Here is a 16,460-nt window from a genome sequence, read left to right as displayed (position 1 = left end):
TCTCTAATAGATGCAAGTTATCATCATCATCATCACCACCATCACAAAGAACAAGGGGGCATTAGCCATTAGGGAAATATGAATCAAAATCACAACGAGATACTCACTAGGATGCCTATAATCCAAGAGACAGTAACAAGTGATGATGAGGATGTGAAGGACTGGAACATACATTGTTGGTGGGAATATGAAATGGTGCAGCCACTGTGAAAAACAACTGGGTAGTTTCTCAAAAGATTAAAATTAGAGTTTAGGAGCTTCCCTGGTGGCCCAGTGGTTGAGAATCTGCCTGCCAATGCAGGGGACATGGGTTCGAGCCCTAGTCTGGGAGGATCCCACATGCCACGGAGCAACTAGGCCCATGAGCCACAATTACTGAGCCTGCGCGTCTGGAGCCTGTGCTCCGCAACAAGAGAGGCCGCGATAGTGAGTGGCCCGCGCACCGCGATGAAGAGTGGCCCCCGCTTGCCACAAATAGAGAAAGCCCTCACACAGAAACGAAGACCCAACATAGCAAAAATAAATAAATAAAACAAAATAAATAAAATAATAAAATAAAATTAAAGTTTACCAAGCGATCCACCAATTCCATTTTTAGGTACATACCCAAGAAAACTGAAGACATGTTCATACAAAAATGTGTACACAAACGTTCACAGCAGCATTGTTCATCATAGCTGAAAATTGGAAACAACCCAAATTTCCACCCAAAAGTGGTATATCCATATAATGGAGTATTACTCAGCCAAAAAAAAAAAAGGAGTGCAGTAGAGATACATATTCCAACATGGATGAACCTTGAAAACATAATGCTAAGTGGAAGAAGCCAGACACAAATGATCACATATTGCATGATTCCATTTAGAATGAAATATCCAGAATATGCAAATCCATAGAGACAGAAAGTAGATCAGTGGGTGCCTGGAGCTGCAGGGGAATAGGAGGATTGAGAGTGATGGTTAAGGGATGAGGGAGTGGGTTGGTGTTTTTTTTTTTGAGGCGATGAAAATATTCTAAAATTGATTGTGGTGATGGTTGCACAACTCTTTGAATATAGTAAAAACTACTGAATTATACACTTTAAATGAGTGAGTTGATGGTATGTGAATTATATTTCAATAAGTTGTTAAAAAAAAAAAAAAAGAGCAAGGAGGGTCTTTCTGACCCTGGTGAGGACCTAAAGTTACATTTACAGGTCTGGTCCTATTCCTCCCCCTAAGCGGTGATGACTCGTGTAGATGCCAGCATTATCACCAGGCGTGCCCTGAATCCTTGACTCCTTCCTGGGAATCCAGGGTGTTGCCCTGCATTTTCCCACCTGCCCCAGGCATGCCCTGCCCAGCTCACCCCAGCAGTCCTGGGTTAGAACCCAAAGTGTCACCCTCCTTTCTTGTGGCTTCTCCCTGCAGGAAACTGGCATACTTCCTCCCGCCTGCTGCTTCCTCCCCTGACTCCCACTTCTCCCCAGCTTGCTGTGAGCCTCATGTCTCAGATTTTAAAACCACAGGGAATTCAGGATGTGCACAAGAAGCTGGACCTTGAGGTTTTCTGTGCTGCCAGCCACTGCAGAGATTTAAGGTCATTCCCACAGCCCACTTACCTAATGTAGGAAAAGAACAACACACGGAAGAACCATTTAATGGCGCCATAATTCATGCTCTGGATCCGGATGACTTTGTTTGTCTCATACTGGAAAACATCGTTCCAGCTGCAACAGGCTGTCATGGTGAGAGGCTCGCTCTCCACTCGGGGCTGGACCAGGGCTCAACCCTCCCAGACCGGCCACAGCAGACCCAACAGTAAGAGGAAAATGAAGCGTCCTTATTCTTAGCAGGAACCTTTAAGTTTGAGTTCCTCCAATGATGTCAGAGTCGGGGCGGGCACTGGCAGCTGCCCAAGATGTGGCTGAGAATAAACAAGAAAAGCCAAGTCCTACAGGCCCAGCTGGCAGATGTCCCCGCCCCAGCTGGCCTCCCCCAGATGCCTGCACAAAGATGGTGTTCAAAGGAAAGGCATTTTAAGAATTCTGCCTTATCCCCTTTTTCCTTTCACTTTTTTGGGGCTCATTTCAGTTGGGGTAAAGGGGCAGCCCTTCAAATGTCAGGAGACCCAGAGCTTCCACTGTGCCTTAAGAAAGAGCCTAGATCTTTCCATTACCTCAAGCCCCACTCAGAGACTGATTAGTTCATTTCTACAACCCTTTATTTAGCCCCAGATGTATGTGAACACTGGATGAATGAAGGTCTCCCCGCTCCTCCCTCCCTCACGTCCTCACAACACTCTGGTCTGTAGAGGAGGAATTAGATTTGCTGGGGGCTGGGTTTGGGGGAGGACTTTATTTCTATGCTGGATATTTCCTGCCTGACCCTCAAGATCCACTTTCCACTCTGCTTCATTCCCCCGGGAGGTCAACCCATGACCTAGCCCAGTCAGCCTAAGAAACAAACCTGCCATCCAACAAAATTAGGTTTATTGACCCATTCAATGAGGGAGTATACAAACAAAGGGATAGAATTATCATCAGATTCTGGGGAAGGTGGAGTTTAGATCAAATTTAAATGAAATCAAGTTTTCACAGGTTCAAAGCAAAGCAGTTTTATATAAAACAGTCAACTTTAGATCTGGATTGCAAAGTGGACCCAGGGCCCTGTTTCCTTGGAAGCAATAAAGCTAAGATAGATGTTGCTTGTTGTTTCCAGAAACCCAATATCTGAAGTTCTGCACCTGAGCTGCAAATCGAGGCTGCCTCTCTGTTTCAAGGTGACTTAGATCCTCCAGGCAAAACAGGAACATTTCATTCTTACAGATGCAATTTCAAATAGCAAAGTTTGTGATAGTCTATGATTTTAGAGGGTGATGTTTCTCAGTAAGTAACAAAGTAGCAGTCACTCACTCAAAGATGGGGGCTATTATCACCTTACAGCTACACAGAAATACTGTTTCGTGTTCCCTGTGCCGTGGACTTTATCCATTTCTGCTCTTCCTGTCTGTGGAATGTGGTTAAGACTCTGCGCTCCCAATGCAGGGTGCCCGGGTTCCATCCCTGGTCAGCCCGCATGCCACAACTAAAAGATCCTGCATGCCACAACTAAAAGATCCTGTGTGCCACAACTAAGATCCCACAGGCGGCAATGAAAATCCTGCATGCCACAACTAAGACCCACCACAGCCAAATAAATAAATAAATACTAAAAAAAAAAAGATGGTCTCTGGGGAGGGAACAGCGGCATTAGTCAGTGTCAAGAGACTTATCACCTTTCTATGAAGTTTTCTCCACCATATGTATGCATTACTTAAAAAAAAAAACAAACACACACACACACACACACACACTGATAGATTTTTAAAAGCTATATCTCCAGACCAAACCTGCCTTTTGAGCTCCATACCTGTGGTCTATGAACCTGCAGACCTAAATATCCCGCAGACACTTCAAATCACAACTTAAAAACGGAATATTTTCCCATAAAATAATAGTGTGAGCAAGGACTAATGAGAGCAAAAGAGTGGAGACAGTAAATGGGGTCTACATTTCCTGTTAGCTTGGCTATGTGAGAAGAGGGGTAAGGGAGATTTTTTAATGGGGGTCATAGAGTCAAGGGAAGATTGGTGTGTGTGGTTAAAAAAACCAAAAAAAAAAAAAAAACCAAAAATAAAATCAGGGGAGAAAGAAATTACTCAAAATGTGATCTCACAGCAATTGTCCAGCTATTTACAGGAGGTCGGTGGAGGGGAGGGGATGTGCTATTCTAACTTTTCATATTTAAAAAGATTTGTAGGGCTTCCCTGGTGGCGCAGTGGTTGAGAGTCCGCCTGCCGATGCAGGGGACACGGGTTCATGCCCCGGTCCGGGAAGATCCCACAGGCCGCGGAGTGGCTGGGCCCGTGAGCCATGGCTGCTGAGCCTGTGCGTCCGGAGCCTGTGCTCCGCAACGGGAGAGGCCACAACAGTGAGAGGCCCGCGTACTGCAAAAAAAATAAATAAAAGATGTGTAGCTGTTTGAAATGTAATAGAATCATCGAAAGTGAACAAAATCAGCTACACAAAAGGGATATTCAAGTCACCGTTCTGTTTGTGTTGCACACATTTTGCGTTATCGTAGAAATGCAAAGATAACTGGATGCCCTTTGAAATAACTCAACTGATAACTATACCATACCAGCACCCGGCTGATGCTTGGTTCTTTCTCCCACTCAGACTCCTCCTTGGTGTCAAGACTAGGATGGAGGGACTTCCCTCGTGGCGCAGTGGTTAAGAATCCGCCTGCCAATGCAGGGGACACGGGTTTGAGCCCTGGGCCAGGAAGATCCCACATGCCATGGAGCAACTAAGCCCATGCGCCACAACTACTGAGTCGCTCTAGAGCCCGTGAGCCACGACTACTGAAGCCCACGCACCTAGAGCCCGTGCTCTGCAACAAGAGAAGCATGAGAAGCCCGCAATGAGAAGCCTGAGCACCGCAATGAAGAGTAGCCCACTTGCTGCAACTAGAGAAAAGCCCACGTGCAGCAACGAAGACCCAACGCAGCCAAAAATAAATTAAAAAAAAAAAAGACTAGGATGGATTTGCAGTGATGAAAAGATGATGATGAGAGCCTCTTACTCTCCTTCAGGAATATGTTTCAGCCAGGATTCACTGTGGTTTCTTTCTTGGTAACTGGAGCTACTAAAAAAAGCATGTCAAAATGATGTTAATTTCACCTATATTTCTCCATGGCAATTTCTTGTGAACCTGCCGCTCTAACCCTCTCTTCCTTCCTTCTCATCACCTAATTCATAATTCTTATAATAAGTTGGTCAAGAGTCTGTTGCTTAGGGATGTCACAGAGTTAGGAGAAATACCCAGTGCCCTGGTGTTCAAAAGTGTTTTTCCTTGAGTTACACTAAATTGGTGCTGTCTAAGGGAGTGGCCACTAGCCATATGTGGCTATTTAAATTTAAATTAATTAAAATCAAATGAAATTTAAAATTCAGTCCCTCAGTCCCACTTGCCATTATTCCAGTGCTCAACAGCTACATGTGGCCAATGGCTACCCCAGTGAAGATGTAGAACATTTCTACCACCGGAGAAAGATCTATCGGGCAGCACTACTGACTAAATCTGTGGGATAGAGGAAAAGGTGATATACAGTTGCAAGTAAATGAGGAAGGTGAGGGCGGTCCCAGTCAGATGGCATCTATTTTTTTGTGTGAAATAGGAGGCAAAGTTGCCTGATGAGAGAGAAAGGGAAGGCAGAGGAGTAGGAGGGTCCATGAGAGTGAAGAAGATTCAAAACAGTTGCTATGGTAACCAGGAGAAGAGAGCCAACAAAGAAAACAGGAATTCCAGGGTGGTGCTGAGAATTAAAGACTATGAATTTGTTATTGCAACAGTCTGCATGACTGAGATTATGATAAGGGCCTTCCCACCTACAGGATCCACCTCCCACCTCCCCACCCAGAGACCAGCCAGCTCTTGCCAAGTGGTTCAAATAGTTTTAGAGTTTGTAATCACTGATATCTACTACCTTTATTCTAGTCTTCTACATTTGTTCCAGAAACATTGTGAGCAAAGCTACGTCTCTGCCTCGCCTTCCACCTAAGTCACCCTTTTCCTGGGGCTTGTATCACTTGCCAGCCCCACAATGCAAGGCAAGAAGCTCCTCTTTTCCCCCTAACTCAACCCAAGCACTAGGAATGTCTTGTTTCACTCAATTTATTCTGGGTGTAATTCTTGTATCCTTCTCATGGGTGCTGGATTCTTTCAATCCCAAGATCATCTCTCCACTCCACTCCATCCAAGCCAAATACATATGCTCTTCTTGGAAACTTTTAAAATCCATTTCCTAGTCAAGAGCTGGCCACTTCAGATGATAACTGAGGTGTTCTGCAATCTTAAACACAGAGGATGGGGAAGGATGGGGTAAACTGTCATTCTTCTTCTAATGGTGGATGGGAGAGAGGTGTTTGGGGTTTCTAGAGGACCAGGGACCTATTGTTTTTTCCATCAGTCTTAGCAGGACAGGTATGAAGACAGTATAGAAAGATATGTGGGCTTTCCTGGTGGCGCAGTGGTTAAGAATCTGCCTGCCAATGCAGGGGACATGGGTTCGAGCCCTGGTCCGGGAAGATCCCACATGCCGTGGAGCAACTAAGCCCGTGCGCCACAACTACTGAGCCTGCATGCCACAACTACTGAAGCCCATGTGCCTAGAGCCCGTGCTCCACGACAAGAGAAGCCACTGCAATGAGAAGCCCGCACACCACAGCGAAGAGTAGCCTTCGCTCGCTGCAACTAAAGAAAGCCCGCGTGCAGCAATGAAGATCCAATGCAGCCATAAATAAATTTTTAAAAAGAAAAAGAAAAAAAAAAGAAGGATATGTATATTGATCCAGGGCTGAGCTTTTGCTGGGAGTTAAAAACTATGTCATTTAGGGTGTTTCATGTGAAAGTAATAGAATGCTTGATTCAAACTGGCTTAATATGAAATAAATTATTATCTTATATAATAAGATATCAAGAGGGAGGACAAACTTCAGATTGGGTTGATCTTGTGGCTTGACAACATCATCAAGGACCCAGGTTCTTTCTATCTCTCTGCACCACCCCCCTTGTTGTTGCGTTCATCCTCAGAAAGAAATATCATCAATTCTTTTGTCTCTTTCATGGGAAAATCTTTCCCAGAGCCCTTCTCTCCCCACCTTACTCTACCCTCTAGTACTAGAATTGAGTCACATGCCTGTTCCTTTACTGACAAGGGAGAGGAAATGACCATGACCAACTCGGACCAATCACCTGAGTTCAAGTAGATATTGGGGACTCATCTATAAAGTCCACTACTTGGGGACTGGCAATAAAGTAGCTAAAGTGAGGACCACAGGATCTATGCTGGATAGGGAATGAAGTGGAGGAAGGAGGGTCCTGAGAGGGAGAGAGTCGAAGGGTCTGGGATTCTGGAGTTCAAAGAACTGCTAAGCCTGCAATAACTGAAAGAACAGAGGATACAAGAGTGTGGTCAGAGAAATGTAAGCCTTTGGAGGAAGATTAGTTCCAGAAAAACTGAGGTCTAGGACATGGTCAAGGGAGGGGGTGGCTCAAGAGGAGTGGAGGTGAAGATCACTGGAATGAGGAGAGACAGGAGCCAAGGGGCCAGGAGGTTGGCCAAGTCTTGGGTCATCCTTGTCATCAAAATCATTAGTATGGTGGTAGGAACTGGGATGGGGAGGAGGGATGAGCCAGATGCTATAGTCCTCTTAAGAACAATGACTGACTGATTAGTAGACATCAGCAATGAGAAGGTATTGAAGGTGGTACACGTAGATGACTTGAGCCTCAGAGTTTAATCAAGATGAAGGACCACTGATAGAGTTGAAGACCATGGGGGACACCATGAGAGTCGGAGAAGGATTTGCATCCTCTGGGGAGGGCTTCAGGACTGTCAGGGGAGAACCAAGTTTACGGGAGGCAGGAAGTAGAAGGAACTCTGTATGTTGAGGTCATGACCTGAAAAAGAAAAGAACATGCCTTCCACTGTTCTCTATTCCATTCCCACAATTTGGAATGAAACCCAGAGGTGAGCCATATTTGATCCAGCGTATGAGAACTCATACTCCTCACCCACTTGTTAATAATAGAAACAAGTCCAAAACAACCCTTCCTAAATGTCCATTAATCCCCCAAGCTTATCAGTATCTAGGGGTGTAGCAGACACTCAGCTACTCATTTGAAATCTGCTCTCTTTTTCTTTGTTAAGAGAATCCCCAATTTTGTCCAGGTTTCAAACCTTCAGGAAAGATAACTCTGTACCCACCTCAAGGGCATCACGTTAATCCCATTCTACCTGTGGGTGACTGGTCTAGGTAGGAATGAATATGAAAGCTAATTATGGCCACCAAAACATGAAAGTTTATTAGAGGTCTTCTAAAGAAAGATGTCATTCCTAAGAGAGAGGCATGAGAAGAAATGGTCTTTCTAATGTGACATGCTCAGGGTGGCAGGGCAGAACAATGGAAAGAACTTGTTGGCACCACTGAGTTAAGTAACTCTGGAGCCATCCTACCTTAGGACTTCTTTTCTTAAATATAGTGTTTAGGGTTTCCCTGGTGGCGCAGTGGTTGAGAATCCGCCTGCCAGTGCAGGGGACACGGGTTCGATCCCTGGTCCAGGAAGATCCCACATGCCGTGGAGCAACTAAGCCCATGTGTCACAACTACTGAGCCTGCGCTCTAGAGCCTGCGAGCCACAAATACTGAGGCCGCGTACCGCAACTACTGACGCCTGCGCGCCTAGAGCCCGTGCTCCGCAATGAGAAGCCCGTGCACTGCAACAAAGAGTAGGCCCCACTCGCTGCACCTAGAGAAAGCCCGCACGCAGCAGCGAAGACCCAACACAGCCAAAAATAATTAAATTAAATTAAATTAATTTATTTAAAAAAGAAAATATATATATATATTGTTTAAACCATTTTAACTGGGCTTTCTTTTACTCATCATAGCTAAAGCATTCTGATTTAAGAAGCATTGCTAGGCAACTGCTATAAAGTTCATCAGGAGGCTGGCAGACAATACCTTTGAAGCACAGAACAGGCAGATACACAATTTATGGGGTAATTAAGGACAGTGGGCTGCCTCCTTAGGTACAGAGACAGCAGGGACTCAACTGCCAAGAGGCAGCCTGCCCCATATCCGGGATGCATCTTAAGTCCAGCACCCTGACAAACCCCCCGCCCCTGTCATCTTTTCCTTGATGTCCTTACCCTGGAATCTCCTGGTCATATTTGAACTCTGGAATATGTTATCAGAATATGGCTCAGGTATCTGCTACCTTGTATACTCAAAGCCTCAGTTCTCTTCCCTTTTTTAATTCTCTGTGAGAGTTCTGCCAGCTTCTCCTTTAGACCAATTAACACAAGAGATGCTCTCACTCAAATGACAGATGGGTTGACTACCTCTAACTTTCCAAAAACCAAAAACTTTTCTAAAAATTGTTGTAAAATATACATAACAAATTTTACCATTTTAACCAGTTTTTTAAAAGCATTTTATTGAAGTATAGTTGATTTACAATGTTGTGTTACTTTCTGCTGTACAGCAAAGTGATTCAGTTATACATATATATATTCTTTTTCATATTCTTTCCCATTATGGCTTATCACAGGATATTGAATATAGTTCCCTGAGCTATAGAGTAGGACCTTGTTGTTTATCCATCCTATATATACCAGTTCGCATCTGCTAATCCCAAATGCCCAATCCTTCCCTCCCCAACATTTTAACCAATTTTAAGTATACAGTTCAGTGACATTAAGTACATTCACCTTGTTGTACAACATTAAGTTGTGACATTAAGTACATTCACCTTGTTGTACAACCATCACAACCATTTATCTCCAGAACTTTTTTATTATCTCAAACTGAAACTCTGTACCCATTAAACAATAACCCTTCATTCCTTCCCTGCCACCCAGCCCCTAGCAACCACCATTCTACTTTCTGTCTCTATGAGTTTGACTACTCTGGGTACCTCATAAAAGTGGAATCATACCATACTAGTCCTTTTGTGTCTGGCTTATTTCACTTAGCATAACGTCTTCTAGGTTCGTCCATGTTGTAACATGTCAGAATTTCATCTCTTCTTGGATTGGAAGAATTAATGTGGTTAAAATGGTCATACTGCCCGAAGCAATCTACAGATTTAATGTAATCCCTATCAAATTACCCATGACATTATTCACAGAACTAGAACAAATAATCCTAAAATTTATATGGAACCATAAAAGACCCAGAATTGCCAAAGCGCTCCTAAGGAAGAAGAACAAAGGTGGAGACATAACCCTCCCAGACTTCAGGCAATACTACAAAGCCATTCAAAGTAATATTCAACAAAATATTCAAAGGAATGAAAACTGTGTGATACTGGCACAAAAACAGACATATGGATCAATGGAACAGAATAGAGAGCCCAGAAATAAACCCACAGTCCATTAATCTTTGACAAAGAAGGCAAGAATATACAATGGAGAAAAGTCAGTCTCTTCAGCAAGCAGTATTGGGAAAACTGGACAGCCACATGTAAATCAATGAATTTAGAACACTCCCTCACACCATACATAAAAATAAACTCAAAATGGCTTAAAGACTTAAATATAAGATATGGCACCCTAAAATTCCTAGAAGAGAACATAGGCAAAAATTCTCAGACATATAATGTAGCAATGTTTCTTAGGTCAATCTCCCAAGGCCATAGAAATAAAAGCAAAAATAAACAAATGGGACCTAATCAAACTTACACGTTTTTGCACAGTGAAGGAAATCATAAACAAAATGAAAAAACAACCTACAGAATGGGAGAAAATATCTGCAAATGATGGAGTTTCCTTAAGAAAACTGAAAATAGCGTTACCATATGATCCAGCAATCCCACTCCTGGCATATATCCAGAGAAAATTCTAATTCAAAAAGATACATGCACCCCAATGTTCATAGCAGCACTATTTACAATAGCCAAGACTTGGAAGCAACCTAAATGTCCATTGACAGATGAATGGATAAAGAAGATGTCGTGTATATATACAATGGAATACTACTTGGCCATTAAAAAGAATGAAATAATGCCATTTGCAGCAACATGGATGGACCTAGAGATTATCATATTAAGTGAAGCAAGTCAGACAGAGAAAGACAAATATCATACAATATCACTTATATGTGGAATCTAAAATATGATACAAATGAACATATTTACAAAATAGAAACAGACTTGCAGACATAGAAAACAAATTTATGCTTACCAAAGTGGGAAGGGGGTGGGTATAAATTAGGAGTTTGGGATTAACAGATATAACTTACTATATATAAAATAGATAAACAACAAGGTCCTACTGTATAGCACAGGGAGCTATATTCAATATCTTTAACAAACTATAATGGTAAAGAATATACACACACACACATACACATATATATATATATATATATATATAATCTGAATCACTTTGCTGTACACCAGAAACTAACACATATTGTAAAATCAACCATACTTCAATTTAAAAAAAGAATTTCGGGGCTTCCCTGGTGGCACAGTGGTTGAGAGTCCGCCTGCCGATGCAGGGGACACAGGTTCGTGCCCCGGTCTGGGAAGATCCCACATGCTGTGGAGTGGCTAGGCCTGTGAGCCATGGCCGCTGAGCCTGTGCGTCCAGAGCCTGTGCTCCGCAACGGGAGAGGCCACAACAGTGAGAGGCCCGCGTACCGCAAAAAATAAATGAAAGAAAGAAAGAAAGAAAGAAAGAAAGAAAGAAAGAATTTCGTTCCTTTTAAAATCTGAATAATTCTCTCTCTCTCTCTCTCCATTTAGTTTGTTTCCACCTTTTTGGCTATTGTGAATAGTCCTTCTCTGAACATCGTTGTACAGATTTCTGTTCATGTCCCTGTTTTCAATTCTTTGGGGTATATAGCCAGAAGTGGAATTGCTAGATCATGGCAATTGTATGTTTAATTTTTTTTAGAAACCAAGTTTTCTGTTCTTTGTTTTTTTTTAACTTACCAGGATATCCACATGTGCTTGAAAGCTTCCCCTTTTTAACCCCAAAGCTGAATACATCACCCTCAGGAGGCGAAATACTTTCCTTTTATCAGTGAGTCACCATCTCTCTCATTAAAGCAGAGATAAAAACCATTAGTTTAATTCCAACAGGGCATTCTGTTACAGAGCATAGAGGGGAAAGCAGAATAAAGTTATGCTGAATAGATGGAAATTTAGGACATGAAATGAAAAGCAGAAGCAGGGAGACAGAGAGAAAGCACAGAGGAGCTGAGGGTGGGGCTGCGGCATGAAGACCCACCAGCTCCGAAGGTCCCTAGAGTGACCCCGAACAGAGAATTCCTCATTAATTCTGGAGTCCAAGAACCCTGACCCATTTACAACTTATTTTGGTTTTTTTTTTTTCATGAAATCCCATGTTATATATTTCTCTCTGATCATATGTATAATAATTGTGACTAAAAGGAAAAGCCACTGTCAGTCTCTACACTCACAACACTCCTGACACCAAATATGTGGGTTTTCCACACCAACCAATTTCCCAGCTCTCTGGACACCAAAAGGGGGTCCTACAATTCAATCATGACACTAACTACTTAGAGTTAGCACAGACCCCGCAGGTTAAGGGCTCAGTCCCACAAGACTGCCCCCACTTCAGATGTGAGTCACAAGTAGTGCGTCCCAGGTGTTTGATTGGCTACAAATTGGGGGTTCTCGTGACCCCTTCCTCGGGTTTAGTAATTTACTGTAATGGCTCAGAGAACTCAGGGAAACATGTTTATTGGTTTACTGTAAAGGACATAAAAAAGGAGACAAAAGAACAGCCAGGTGAAGAGGTACATAGATAGGGTGGCGAGGTCTGGAAGGGGCCCAAGTACAGGAACTTCTGTCCCCATGGAGTTGGGCTTTGCCACCCTCCCAGCACATGGACATGTTCACCAACCCAGAAGCTCTCCAAGCTCCATAGTACAGGGATTTTTATGGAGGCTCCATCACTTAGGCATGATTGGTTATTAACTCAATATCCAGCCCCTCTTCCCTCCCTGGGGGATGGAGATGGGACTGAAAGTTCCAAGCCTCTAATCATGGCTTGGTCTTCTTGGTGACCAGCCCTATCCTGAGCCTGTCCAGGAGCCCACCAAGAGTGGCCTCTTTAGGACAAAAGATGCTCCTATAACCCAGGAAATTCCAAGAAATTCAGGAGCTCTGTGTCAGGAACCAGGGGCTGAGACCTAATATATATTCTTATTATATCACAGTGACATAGTGTGACTGAGTATTTATGCCTCACCATCAAACAAGTTTAACTAAAATAGTCTCATTCTCTTGGCCCCTGTCAAAATGACAGCATCTTCATGTCAAAGATGTTGACTTACTTCCACCCTTTTTGTGGAGCCAGTCATGTGGCATTCATCAGCATAGTCTCAGTCTAGCTCAAGAGTTCCAAGCCAAATGGAGAAGCCAATGGAATGGATAGGAACAGGGATCAGGCCACCAGGCTGGATCTGGACACATGGAGATGGTGACATGGAATAGAGCAGTTACAGCAAACAGGAAGTGAGGCCCCTAGCTGAGGGGCAGGCCAGCAGGCTGAGCTCAGGGTCTCTGGAGGCCCCAGGAAGAAGAGGTGGGGAGAGCACCCTAGTTCTCTTTTGGTGGAAGAGGGAGGGCGTGGTGAGAGAGTCCATGATTTGAAGACCTCTGTACTTCTCCCTGCCCATTTCATTGCTCTTATCAAAACTCTCACTGTCCATTTTATCCAGTCAAACTTAATTTCCCTTGTCTGTCTCTTTTTCATTCCCACCCCCATTTCCCTTATGCCTGAACAGCCTCCTACTTACCATCTGCCTGCCCAGGAGCTTGCCTTCCTTTACAACTGCACCTACCACTTAGTTTCTCCAATTAAGTGAAAATGGAATAATTATACTTCTTTTCCCAAAGCACACCTCTTAAATCCCAAATGTCCCTGTGTTGCCATACATGATGAAAGGTCTCTGATTGACTGATTTTCTTTAAAGGAATTACATGAGATTACTCATTAAAAGCACCATGGCTGGTACATAATAGAGTTCAGCGAATTGCAGCTTTTCATTAATAGTGATACGTTATTAATTATAGTAACAATAATAATAAGAGGATATAAGCTCCTAGAAGACAAGGAGAGTGGTTGCTCTATGCCCAGGTTCAATAACCCAATATTCAAAGATTGAATTTTAGCAGAGATTATAAATTTTTCTGCCATGCCTAACTTCTAGCTCAACCTGAAATCAGCAGGCCTTCATGTCCCTAACCAGGGCTGATTGGACCAGGATGGGCAACTGCCAAGCAGAGTCAGCACAGTGGCTGGCCAGTGACCAATTGGGATCTCTCTATCAAGAATACAAATTAAGGGGCTTCCCTGGTGGTGCAGTGGTTAAGAATCCACCTGCCAATGCAGGGGGACATGGGCTGGAGCCCTGGTCCGGGAAGATCCCACATGCCATGGAGCAACTAAGCCCGTGAGCCACAACTACTGAGCCCGCGTGCCACAACTACTGGAGCCCACACACCTAGAGCCTGTGCTCCGCAACAAGAGAAGCCACTGCAATGAGAAGCCCGCGCACCACAACAAAGAGTAGCCCCCACTCGCCACAACTAGAGAAAGCCTGATTGCAGCAACAAAGACCCAACGCAGCCACAATAAATAACTAAATTAATTTTTTAAAAAAGAATATAAATTAAGGGACTTCCCTGGTGGTCCAGTGGCTAAGACTCCACGCTCCCAATGCAGGGGACCCCGGTTCAATCCCTGGTCAGGGAACTAGATCCCACAGGCCACAACTAAGTGTTCACACACCGCAACTAAAGATCCCGTGTGCCACAATTAAAGATCCCGCATGCCACAACTAAAAGATCCCCCATGCTGCAGCTAAGACCTGGCACAGCCAAATAAATAAATAAATATTTTTTTAAAAAAGAATTTAAATTAAGAGACAAAGGCATTAAGGGAATCAAGTAAAAGGAGGAGCTCTAGGGTGAAAGTCCTCCAGCTCTAACTGATGTGGTCCCTGGAATCACCCTGATTCTTGCCCTTCCTAAGGCTATAGATTTTGTAGGAGATTCCATGAGAACTATGTCTTTAATATGAAAATCATTTTCTGGAGCTAATTTGAATAGGTGGTTCTGAGCATATATCACAACTCTGCCACTTCTATGTGATCTGAAGAAAGTTATTTAACCTCCCTGAGCCTCATTTTCCCCATCTGTAAAAGGGGATGGTAATACCTACCTTATGGTGTCCTGGTGATTAAATGAGGTAGTGCACTCTCATACTAGCATTTATCAAGGATGTACATCCTTATTTTTTTCCCTTCTCTGCCCAAAGGTCATTGGAAATGTCCAGATACAGGCACTATATGAGTTAGGATACAGAGCTCAACTGCATGCAATAGAGACCCCAAATAACAGTAGCCTAAATAAGGTAGAAATTGATTTCTTTCTCACATGCAGTCTGGATGAAAATGGTCCAGGGCTGGTATGGCGGTTCTGAGCAATGAATTCATCAGGGACCCATCTCTAGGGTGTTGCCCTCATCAGCATGGTCAAAAATGGCTCCCCATCAGGATCAAATTCCAAATAGAAGGATGGAAGAAGGAGGAAAGGAGAAAGAAAGGGCATGTTCCTCCCTTCAAGGGCGTGGCCTGTCACTGCCACTTGCAGCTCATTGGTCAGAACTTAGTCACGTGACCACACCTACCTGCAACAAGAGGTGGGAAATGTAGTCCTTATTCTGTTTGACCATGTTGCTTGCTTAAAATTGGATCAGGAGTTTTCTTACTTTTCTTGAGAAAGGAGAATGGATATTGAAAGACAAGCAAGAGTTCCTGCCACTGGTACCAATGGAATGGTCCTTTGACCTGGAGCTGAATGAGTAGCCTCTCCCACATGCGGAAGGAAATCTTTGTGTTCATAGGGGACCTGGACAGCTATAAGGCATGTAATATGGCCCAGCCTGGGAAGAGCTCTATAGAGAATTTATTTGCCCAGGTAAATAATGACCTATTTGTGTTTTTCCCAAGGGAATGGGCCCTATCTTGGCACTGACGGGGGTGTCTGAAAGTCAAAGTCTTGGGTGTGGAGTATTGGAGTCTCCAATCAGTTCCTAGGCTGTGTCCTGTTCTGGGTTCCTTAGGTGATATCAAAGCTCACAGACTCCACAAGATCCAAAAAGTCTTCCCTGATCTGCCAGCTAAAAGAGGCTGCTCTCTCCTTTGAACCCCCATCATACCTGGAGTAGACATCTGTTGGTTTTGTTGTCTGGCCTTATTTTCTCTTCTGGTTTTCCTTTGACAGAACCGTGCCTTCTACATTCTCAGTTGATTTTTTCCCCACCCACAGGCCCCAGGAGTGGATCCAGGACCAGTCTGAGACACTTCGTCATTGCTACTGTGCTCTGTTCAAGACTGGACATGTGAGCCAGGTCAGTCTGATATGTCTTGGAACTTTGGTTAAAATTACTGAAACAGTGGTGCTCTCTTTATGCTGGAGTTGCTAAGCTGGTAGGATATGGGCCTAAAATTATTGGTGGCCATTTGGCAGCAGGGAATGAAGTCAACTCAGAGAAATCCAGAGGGAAATGATGGAGGGATTCCTGATGACATTATTTGAACATCTGGATCAAGCCATGCCAGAAGGCCTGACTAGTTTCAGGAGCGAGTAACTTCCCCTTTCTGCTTAAGCCAGTTGAAGCAGACTCTCCTATCACTTTGAACCAAAAGAGTCTTGACTAGTAGAACCTTTATGTGTACCTTCATAATATGGCTTATCACTTTGAACCTGACGTTGCAATTATTTCTGAACACATGTCATGTCTCCTCAAGTATCTTGAAACCAGAATCCCACCTAGGTAGCAGGCACAACCCACGTTTTCAGGGAATGCTTGGTGAATGAATGAATGGA

General features: G+C 43.7%; 2 protein-coding genes across 2 annotated transcripts in view; one reads left to right on the top strand and one right to left on the bottom strand.

Annotated features, from left to right (window-relative positions):
* The window catches only part of P2RX7 (purinergic receptor P2X 7), a 49,660-nt gene extending 47,856 nt beyond the window's left edge, over window positions 1–1,804 (bottom strand). The window contains 1 exon segment of the mRNA XM_060120655.1: window positions 1,601–1,804. Coding sequence (XP_059976638.1) covers window positions 1,601–1,725 — 125 coding nt within the window. The 5' untranslated portion in view covers window positions 1,726–1,804.
* A 14,046-nt stretch (window positions 1,805–15,850) lies between these two features.
* The window catches only part of IFT81 (intraflagellar transport 81), a 105,007-nt gene continuing 104,397 nt past the window's right edge, over window positions 15,851–16,460 (top strand). Inside the window, exon 1 of the mRNA XM_060121118.1 lies at window positions 15,851–15,981. The gene's annotated coding sequence lies outside the window, so the exon portion shown is untranslated. The remainder of the gene's footprint in view (window positions 15,982–16,460) is intronic.

Source organism: Lagenorhynchus albirostris, chromosome 14 (assembly GCF_949774975.1).
Source record: "Lagenorhynchus albirostris chromosome 14, mLagAlb1.1, whole genome shotgun sequence".
NCBI lineage: Eukaryota > Metazoa > Chordata > Mammalia > Artiodactyla > Delphinidae > Lagenorhynchus > Lagenorhynchus albirostris.
The sequence above is the reverse complement of the archived record's forward strand: the minus strand, read 5'-3'. Positions and strand labels throughout refer to the sequence as shown.